This window comes from Cantharellus anzutake (assembly GCF_015039405.1).
Source record: "Cantharellus anzutake strain C23 chromosome Unknown EI90scaffold_40, whole genome shotgun sequence".
NCBI classification, from domain to species: Eukaryota; Fungi; Basidiomycota; class Agaricomycetes; order Cantharellales; family Hydnaceae; genus Cantharellus; species Cantharellus anzutake.
In genome coordinates this window covers 152,470-162,383 of record NW_024066990.1, presented here as the reverse complement: position 1 = coordinate 162,383, position 9,914 = coordinate 152,470, and the positions used below count along the sequence as shown (strand labels likewise).

General features: G+C 50.1%; 3 protein-coding genes across 3 annotated transcripts; 1 reads left to right on the top strand and 2 right to left on the bottom strand.

Moving 5' to 3' along the window:
- Positions 1-689: 689 nt before the first annotated feature.
- Positions 690-1,940, bottom strand: EI90DRAFT_3067220 (uncharacterized protein). The gene is made up of 4 exons (XM_039061009.1): positions 1,558-1,940; positions 1,125-1,484; positions 926-1,055; positions 690-778 (listed from the first exon to the last, which is right to left on the bottom strand). The coding sequence occupies exons 1-3, from the start codon at positions 1,711-1,713 to the stop codon at positions 945-947; spliced, it is 627 nt and encodes a 208-aa protein (XP_038913622.1). The 5' UTR covers positions 1,714-1,940; the 3' UTR covers positions 690-778; positions 926-944.
- Positions 1,941-2,052: 112 nt separating this feature from the next.
- On the bottom strand, positions 2,053-3,245 carry EI90DRAFT_1766043 (uncharacterized protein). Its single transcript, XM_039052178.1, has 6 exons — positions 3,244-3,245; positions 2,998-3,183; positions 2,819-2,943; positions 2,326-2,736; positions 2,214-2,253; positions 2,053-2,145 (listed from the first exon to the last, which is right to left on the bottom strand). Exons 2-6 carry the CDS (start codon positions 3,017-3,019, stop codon positions 2,132-2,134), a joined length of 612 nt encoding a protein of 203 aa, XP_038913621.1. The 5' UTR covers positions 3,020-3,183; positions 3,244-3,245; the 3' UTR covers positions 2,053-2,131.
- Positions 3,246-5,153: 1,908 nt separating this feature from the next.
- EI90DRAFT_1765918 (kinase-like domain-containing protein) lies at positions 5,154-9,319 on the top strand. The gene is made up of 12 exons (XM_039052177.1): positions 5,154-5,366; positions 5,422-5,604; positions 5,666-5,740; positions 5,797-5,994; positions 6,052-7,095; positions 7,151-7,354; positions 7,416-7,505; positions 7,560-7,931; positions 7,993-8,106; positions 8,161-8,231; positions 8,292-8,326; positions 8,377-9,319. Exons 1-12 carry the CDS (start codon positions 5,241-5,243, stop codon positions 9,135-9,137), a joined length of 3,273 nt encoding a protein of 1,090 aa, XP_038913620.1. The 5' UTR covers positions 5,154-5,240; the 3' UTR covers positions 9,138-9,319.
- Positions 9,320-9,914: the final 595 nt, after the last annotated feature.

Sequence of the window (9,914 nt, the reverse complement as noted above, 5' to 3'; positions counted from 1 at the left end):
CTAACATCCCCTTCACTTTCAAGCACTATCAGCCATATGAATGACCTCTCAATGGCAGTGCTACAGACGGAACACTCGGTCGACACCACTGAAGGAGCAGCTGAGGCAAGCTCTTCAGCTCCAAAGAACGACTAAGACTTTGTCATAAGTGCAGGTTCTGAATTTATTTTATTGTTCCCTTTATCTTTAGTATTATATACGGCTTCTAACGACTAATCCCTAATTCGTAGATGCGAGTCGCCAACATCGCAGGAGGGCGACTGTAAGCGATAAGCTTACATAAGCGTAGAGAACCGTATATAAGCTGGAACCTTAGTAGATAGAGAAAGCAGAGATCTTGTATTTTACACTCCCTAGTGTAATATCGAGTTCGACTTTGGTTCAGCAACTTTCGGATTTCGTGAGTCCCTTAACCACCTGAACTCAATCACCAGCCTCTGCCGACGTTAAGGTCCCTCACACATATAAGGCAATCCGCTACCTCAGCAGCTGCACTCACGCGAACTTTAGTAGAAGCTGGGATCCTGCCTAGGCGCAAAGCGCCCTTTCTTTCTTCTTACGGATAGAGGAGTACGACGCGCATCTTATTGCTGTCGTACTCAGAGTCAGGCTATTCACCAACAACAACACCTGCCTACCTCATGCATGGTGTAGCGATCATTATTCGCACAACAGAATGATTCCACAAGCTCGAGACTTGCTCCGGCATACACCTTACAGCACTAGGTGTGCCTAATGGGCATTATCTAAACAGCAGTCAAAATAAACCAGAAGGGTCAATGTCCAATTGCGTTCCAGCATTAGTAGCATCAGTCAGGAATCTCGATGATATTCTTACATGTATCATTTAGCATACAAGATCAGATCATTGGTTGAGTGTGAGGGGGGAGATCTAGATGGGACCGATCCTTTCCGAACACCCGCTTGGGTGTGATCTGCGCTCATCAACACAAGTACTTCATGTCATGCTGAGTGAATTGGCGTTCGATACCCTGGAAGAAGTCGTAGTACGCATAGTAGAGCCCGATCCACTCGAGCTCATTATGTGACGGATTCTGTGGTCGGGTTATGTTAGAGCCGTGTTCATTTGCAGTTTATCAACAGCAGCTAAACTCGATGCATACCTTCACACTGAACGCTTGCCAACTCTCAACATTCGCATGCACGCTTAACGGACCCCCCCTAGTCATGACCCATTGTATCGCCGCAGTCCATTCAGCTTGCGAGAAAGTCAGTTGTGACTGGGAGGGACCCTCCGTGTCTGACCTATTATTGCTTGTCGAAAGTTGGTTCTTTTGTACACAATCATCTGGCATGCCACCCTCGTGGGATGGGGATTTCCTTCCGCATTGGGTCCTTTCTGGAGTTTCTCGGTCTTCCTCATCGTCACCTACACTTCCTTCATGATTCGTGGGACCGAGAGTCTTAATTTCAGGATGTCTACGGGCATGTGAGGCATAAGATACTGGACTCCTAGAGGGATGCTATAAAAGAGTTCATGTTGGTGAGTGACTGCAACACTTCTTGGACACCTAAGTATGAATCCAATTTATTCACCAGTTGCGAGAACAGATTCCACACCTGGAGCTCAGACCGACACTTCGTTCGCATCTTTGCATAGAATGCTTGCATTTGCCGTCGTTCATGGGGTGCGAAAGGTATTTTATCTATGTTGCGCATGCTACGGGCCACAGGGCCCCTGGAAGGAAGCATTCGATTGGTGGGGTGGTCCTCGTCAACTTTCGAGTCGGGGCCAACAGAGGGCGTTCGAGGACTTGGGTGACGCTTGTTCTGGGTGTGGCCTGGAGCTGGTGCCGTCACCTCGATTCTCGCTGGATGTTTCTTATGTTTCGCAAGGTAGAGGCTTACTGCCCTGGAAAAATAGTCGCCGAATTTCTGGTGGTAATTCCAGTAGGTGAATAGCGACTTGTCGGGGTTCTGCACAGAAATAGAATCCAACCTACTCCTAACCTCAAAGTACAACAAACATACCTTTTCATGAAAGATTCTCCACAACGTGTATGGGCGGAGTCCAGGGTTCAGTGCGATGTGCGACACCATCTCGTCCCGTAATTTCTCGGACCAACCCCTGGGAAATTTGCTGAATCTCTGTTTCGTCGTAGTGGGAGGTTCATCTGACTTCCTCTCCGACGGTGTACGCAAGGAGTAGGGATTACGGATCCCATCCACGGTCTTTTGAAGTGGCTCCTCACTAATGAATTTTTTCCAATAATCCTCTGAACGATGCTTCCGCTTATAACAGACAGTGAGGAATATCAGAAATTCGGGAAGTAGCGAAACAACACAAACACAAATCACACCTACTTTATTTGCGCACCAACGGTAGAAGCTTTCCAAGGTGGCTCTGGGCGAGTCAGAGAAGAAGTCTTTCGCTGCTTGAACCACCCAGTCACTGTCCTCGTTGGAAGAGCGATCGGGATCCGAGCCGTTGTCGTCACCTCCGTCAACCTCCATGACGGTTCCTGCTCTGAGCTCGTTTTCAGGCGAGCTTTCTATTCCCGATGCACCCTCCTCGGTATCGGGTCGATGGTATACCACCAAATAATCCTCAAAGTCTTGAATCTTACCCGCATCAATTGAGTCCTGAACCCATTGCGGCATCACTCCTATTGTGCGGAGAGGATGTTCGCGTAGTTCTTTATTGTCGCAGAACTCGTCATCTGTGATGGCTAAGTACGCAGGGCGAATGCTATCCACTACTTTTCCACCATGGCGCTAAGTGAATGGATGACCGATCAGGAGGGATGAATGAGTATAAGGCAAATCCGATCATAGAGATCTGTCCAATGGAAAATACCTCGATTCGATCAGTGATTTCTGGCCTTTCAGGGAGGCTTGGATGAACCCAGAATCTTAAGCCTCCCTCCTCATCCATAAACACCAAATTCGGGTGGCGTGGCTTACGCGAATCGGTGTCCATGTCTCAAGCCAAAAGGCTGTCAAGGAAAGTACATCGATCGATCCGCGGATACTTACGAGGGCCGCTGTCTCCAGCCATATCGAAAAGCAGGGAAATGGATGGCTCGATTGGCGCGGACGAATCTCGGAGCGGAAATTTGAATTGCTGTCGGGTCTGATCGGGCACTCGAGTCAAATTCCCATGATTGACGTCTCAAAAAGGGCGTTACTAATGACTCTGGTAGTTTCACTACCGAGTTCATGCTGCAAAACGGGTGGCGCTTATTGATTTGCTCGTGCCTGCTCGACTCCACTTGTACGTACGTGATGTTGTCGATGTCCTTTACTCCCGTTTGTCTCCATTTATTAGGGCCCATCCTACAATTACCTTGCGCACAACTCCTCCAGTGTAGCCAAACTCCAGCTCTATGTTCACGGGATTAGGAAGTGTAGTATAAACCTTGTCTGGACCCAATATGTTTACACAAATGCGCTACTGTACTTGGGTCGGCATCCGCATAACTTCAGAAAGCGGAGCGGGAGCTGACATCACTGCAAAACAGGCCGAGGGTTGCACATGGCCATTTCCACGTAGCTCATGAACCGAGCGCAGCCGACGTTCTAGTCCGTCCCATGCCTCAACTGCCCCGGCAGGATAAATCAATGAACGCGAAAAATCTGGACGTCTCCCGGGGGGCAGCCACCTGCTGGGAGAGTTTTGGATGTGCAAGCAGCGAGTGAAATCATAGAGCAATGAGGCAAAATGCGAGTAAAAAAAGGGGGTGGAGAATGATTTAGAGGTGATAAGCTGCCACACGAGTACCTCCACGTTTACCTTATCATGCGAAGGGGCCGCGCGTCAGACCACATGAGACCAGACAAAGTGCCCCCTGTATTGCTCGCCGGTGCCACTGCAACAGATCAACACCGAATGGCCAGATGCAAACTGTCCGAGTCCTCCGCAAGGAGATAACTGGCGTGAGGTCGACTAAGTTCCGCCTGAAATGAGAGCGGTTTACGCCAAAACCAAACCGAATTGCACTGGCGGCCGAGAGAATTTTGCTCGCTTGTCTCTGGGTTAGGATGCTCCTTCATGGATCGAGGGTGCTAAGCTAAATGCGACGAGCGACGCGTTGTGTGGGAGTTGGAAGTGATGGCGAGAAGAGTGGCCAGCCCGGGTGGAAGATGACGTCAAATTGACTTGGGCTGCGGGTACTTGCCTCGGAGACTGGAGCTTGAGATGAGATATCTCTTCTATCGATGTATCTCCATTGTACAGGACCAGGCGTGGACCATGTTGTGACGTTAGAGGACTGTGAGCAACCTGAGGGAGGGCTAGCATGGAAGAACTCGTGAATCCTCCACCCAATTTAATCCTGAAATCATGATCGATACTAGCGCGAGTGCAGGCAGTACTGTTGTGGATGTAGCGATGGTGACAGCTAGGGTTAGCATGTCGATGTTCGATCCCCGTCTAATGCAGGGGAATGCTTGATTTAGCAGCACGCCATGAATTATACTCACATACGCCAGAGGCACAAATCTGCTCAACCGTGACAGGAACATGCGCACTTCGAGTTGGGAATGTGGTTTAAATGCAGAGGTTGGATTTCATATGGCACCGAATCGGACGAGAGTGTATTGAGCTCCGCCTAAGACAGGAGACAACTTTCTTCTCTCGGGGATGACAACCACTGGGATTCACGTGAGAAATCCTCGATTGATTACATAAGATTTCACCAACGCAGATCTGCACAAGCGCCTAGGCAGGTGACCAGCCTCTCTTTAGGGGGAACAAGCGCCCGGGGCACCACAGCATACCACGAGAGCGAAGGCACAAGCAGAAAATATCAGCGGTGTGCGCGCGCATATTGTTGCCTTTTGAGTTTGCCTCTGGCATTTTCCCGTGGATGGGTCATATGGAGAAAACGTGTTCATGTTTGAATCCGACACGGCCAATGTGATCATATTTGGGCATGCGGGGTGTCCAGAGTTTCCCCGTGGAGATCTCGGTTACAACTTTGTCTACAGCAATAACCAAGCGCTTTCCTTGAGTTCAGTAGCAGTAGCAGTTTGTAAAGAGCCTCCTCTCAATTCACATCCTGGTGCATCCGTACATCCAGGGGCGGTCATTGTCCTATCCTAGTCAATCGCGCTATGGATCCCGCTTCGTCAGCCGTGATGGAAGCTTTATCCGAAATCCGAGATGTTCAGAATCTTAGTCACCAGTTTGGTACCAAGACCCTGGTTGCACGAGGCGGCTATTCCGAGGTCTACTGTGCAAAATGGGTTCAATCTGACTCTCAGGATCCTGCGAATGTATGTTCTCTTGGACTGACAGGTCGACTTTTCACTTCACTTCTTCTATGGAGGTCTGCTACAAAGTCCTCAAACCGCCTATCAGTGACATGCCATCTATCATAGAGGAAGTAAGGAAAACCATGAAGGTGAGGAACTGTTTCGGCCGGATCGACAGCGTCGAAGACCCACGTATTGCACAAGCACCTGAAGAGAGAGATGAAGGCATGGAAGGACTTAGACCATGGAAATATCGTGAAATTTATCGGTTTGGCGATTGAGGTTCGCGGTGCAGTACTTGAAGCAGCGTTGGTGTCCGAATGGTGTTCAAACGGCAACCTTGTTCAATACCTGCGTCGTAAACCATCCTGCGATCGGTTGCCCCTGGTGAGTGGTATTAGTGACAACACTGGCCTTTTGAACTGAAAGGATGCACACCATGGAATAGCTTCTTGATGTCGCTCGTGGTCTGACCTACCTTCATGACCACGACCCTGTTGTAATCCACGGTGATCTCAAACCTGTGGGTCAACGTGAATTGTCTAGGAAGCTGATTTACAAGTGATTAACAACATATAGCTCAACATATTAATCAGCGAGGCGGAGCGCGCCAAGTTGTGTGACTTCGGGCTATCTTGGATCGCGGACGGATTGACGACAGGGTATACATCATCGGGACCTGCGTTTACCTCGCGCTATTGCGCCCCAGAAGTCTTTGATAGTGATATCAAGACGGTATTCAGTGATGTTTACTCCTTCGCCTGCACTTGTACCATAGTGAGCCGTGATAGTTCGCGAGCATGACTTCCGTGCACTTTACTGAAACTTAAGCAGATACTTTTTGATGAAAGCCCCTTCGCTTCGCTTAAAAAGGAGGCTGAACTATTTGATGCGTTAAAATCCGGTCAATCGCCTTGGGACTGGAAGCAATCTTCCCCAGTGGAGAAAATACTGTCTACATGCTGTGCAGTTTCTCCTGATGCGCGACCGATGATGGGGGAAGTCTTTCGATCGCTCGTGGATACCTGTGCTGAGCTAGACTCATCTTCAAGCTCCGAGATACCTAACCTCAAAACGGAGCTGCTGCCGCCAGCGGGGTTCACCGACGGCTCCGTGGCTTCGTTCTCTGCACTGAGTGGAGATCGTACGGATCCGAAACTCGCAACGTCATTCAAGAAGGCGGCCATTAAAGCTGATGGGCAAGTGGCTCCTGTTTCCGTTTCTCCTGACTTTCAAAATGGGATCTCTGGTGAAAAACAGAAACAGGTTCAGCCGTTGCCGAAGATGACGCCCGAACTTTTCAACACCGAAGAAGCAGCGTCCGTCGCCATTTCCCCTGAAGCTCAAGATGGTGTCCTTGGGCCGGAGCCGTTGCCCGGCCTGTTGCTGGAAGATGTCTCGGCCGAATCCCTAGAGACGGTGCAGGCAGGAGAAACAACTAGACAGCCTGGTACCATTGGTGTCGATGTCACTTTGGTTTCCCCTCCTACTCTGGAGCCCCCAATGGATTCTGTTCCCGCCGAGGCTGAATCATCACCGACTCCAGCTTCCCGAACCCTCGCTTCCCATCCTTCGCAAGAGGCACACCCTTCCCAGCCCTCGGGATATATTCGCTCTGCTTCGGTGGAGCCGCTCTCTGCTTCGGCCAGTAGTAGCGGTGCCGTGCGAGATGGCACAAATTCTAGTCGTAAACCTTCTCAGCCAAAGCAGGTGAATGGGCAGGACATTGAGGCTGAGTCTGCTTTCGTTACCGATGTAGAACATTCCACCGACACTGGCATCGTTACACTTACCAAGCCGCACAAGCACGCCTCCAGGAAAATCACGGTCAACGATTTCGAGATGATGCGCATGCTTGGAATAACTTCCGCAGGGAAGGTATGAGTTCATGACACCACTCTGGGAAAATTCCCTTTCTAAACAGGCGCTCCAGGTCCTTCTAGTCAAACATAAGGCATCTGGTTCCTTGTATGCGCTGAAAGCTATCAAAAAACGAGATGTACTTGCTCATCAAGAGCTTGGACACACACTGACCGAACAGGCTGTATTGAAACGGATGGCTGATGAAAGCCAGAATCCATTCGTCGTCAAACTATGGTGGAGTTTCCACGACAAGGAAAATCTTTTCCTCGTCATGGTACATATGACCTACTCCCCTGACTGTTCCAAATGGTGCTAATTTCTCACCGACTCACCAGGATTTCCACCCAGGTGGAGATTTGGGCACTCAGCTTGCTCGCTGGGGTCGACTGGGCCGCGATCGGGCTCGCTTCTATGCCGCCGAGATTGTGAGTTCGGTGCGCCCCCTTCCATTACTGTTTCTAATGTTATGATCACACCAGGTGGAAGGGGTGGAGGGTTTGCACGCCGCCGGTGTCGTGTATCGCAACTTGAAACCAAAAAATGTTCTCATCGGTTTCGATGGACACATCGTCCTCACTGACTTCGGTCTGTCGAAGCAATTCCCTTCGCCATATCTCAACCTATCGGGATCCTCGACAGCCATGGATGGAGCCGTCTTGCCCAAATGGATGACGCCTGACCAAAGTCCAAACAGCTGGCGAAATGAGGATTTGTCGAACAAGGATTTCACTGACACCTTCTGCGGCACTCCAGAGTATCTTGCTCCGGAGGTTATCCAGGGTCTGCAATACAGTTACGAAGTTGACTGGTGGGCATTTGGAACCATGCTCTACGAAATGCTTAGTGGTGTGGTGAGCCGCTGTTCCACCCCGGTTAGCGATGGAACGGCATTGATTGATTCCTCGGTATCAGACTCCATTTTGGGCAGACAACCACTCAGATATGTATCTTCGTGTCCTTCAGGACGAATTGCAGTTCCCAAAAGTTAAGGCCTTTGATCAAGATACAAAGAGTCTTATCCGCGGCGTAAGCATACCTCAACACGCTACCGATTCCATCTGATCACGAAGTTGCTGATAGCTTCTTCAACGGAGCCCGACATTACGTACTCGCGAGACAAGAATAAAGACACATCCCTATTTCTCCATGACGTGTGTGGACTTCAGTCTCAATCATAGGTTGTGATCGTCTTATGTTTTTCTCTATGATAGTGATTGGTCGCACGTATATTACAAACGCTATATCCGTGCGTGCCCCACTTGGCTTCAGTTCCGTGTCTAATATATTTGTGCTCAGCACCATATATCCCCTCCATTGACCCATCCAATGCCAGTGACACCCAGAACTTCGATGATGCCTTCCTTGACATGAGCTCCACTCCGGATGGCTCAGAACCTGTGACCGATTCCGAGCGAGAGAGTACGGAAGATGAACCGCTGGATTCGGATACTTCATCCGCTGGGCAAACTCCTTCCGGATCTCTTTCCAGTCGGAATCAGAAAGTGGACACCGCTTTACAGCAGGACACAAACGAGGAGACGGTGGACATTTTTGATGGATACTCTTTCAAAGGCCGACACACTGTCATCATTGACGATGACGATGAGGATGAGGATGAGGAAGTCAGCGACGTCGAAGAAACCCCCGCTCTTCCGGAGGTTGATACTATGTCAGAAGTTACTCCCGACGACGCTTCCGATGTTTCTATCAAGGCTCAGCATCACCCACCCACTCCGGCTGTTGTTCAGAGAGAGCCTCCAGTTGAGTTGGAGGCGGCTCTTGGCACACCATTGCCGGCGTCGCCTGCCAAGAGTGTCCATGCGGAGCTTACGTCACCCGAGGAGCCTGTCTCCCAGGAGACCGCTGAGACGAAGTCATCTGTTGGAGATCTTGTATACGATCCTTCGCCTGTACCTTGTATCAGGTTTGAACCCCCTGCCACGGATATTTCATCTAAACCATTCCCGATTTGCGCTGTCTCAAATTTAGATGGACTGGCTGACGAAGAAACTGATGTGCCACCACGAAGCAAGGATGATGATGATGATGGGACCTAGTGAGGTCCTGTCAATGAAGAGACGAATAGACCTTCTGGTCGTGGTCGTTGGTCTCGGGTCGTCCGAGTCTTTTTGCACGAGTAGTTGATCTATATCGGCTGACTATTTTCAAAAAGTCCACCCCCCACGCAGTTGAGGGTCAACCGGATTCCTCTTCCGAATCCCCCGGATAACTCCTCGCGTTGTTTAGCCTACTTCCAATGACCATTGTCGTTTTGCGATCTTTGCCTTGCAATCTGCATCTAACATACGCCATGCTCATTCCCCTGTAGCTTTAGATTTATTTAGGGGGCGAAGCGGAAAGTGGGGCACTGTGCCGCATTCAGGGAATTGCCTACGCCACTCACTGCCTTCATATGAAAACATGCGTTGTGTTGAAAAACGAGCGCGCTTGCCTGCTCGACTCCATCAATTCTTCCGGTGTTTTTCAAGGTCCTGCCTTTTTTGCTCCCCTTTGTCACCACTTATTAGAACCCATGCTAGTTGTCCAGAGTTGCCTTGCATACAACTTCAGCTCTGTATTTACGGAATTAGAAAGTGTAGTATAAACCATGTCTGGACTCAATGTGTCTACACGAAAGCGCTGCTGTACTTGGGTCAGCATCCGCGTAACCTCAGAAAGCGGGGGGGCTGACATCACTGCGAAAACAAGCCGAGGCGTTGCCAGCCGACCAGGTTCTAATCCGGCCCAAGCCTCAACTGCCCCGGCAGGATAAATCAAGAACGCGAAGATCTGGGCGTCTCCCGGAAGGGCCAGCCACCTACTGGGAAAGTTTT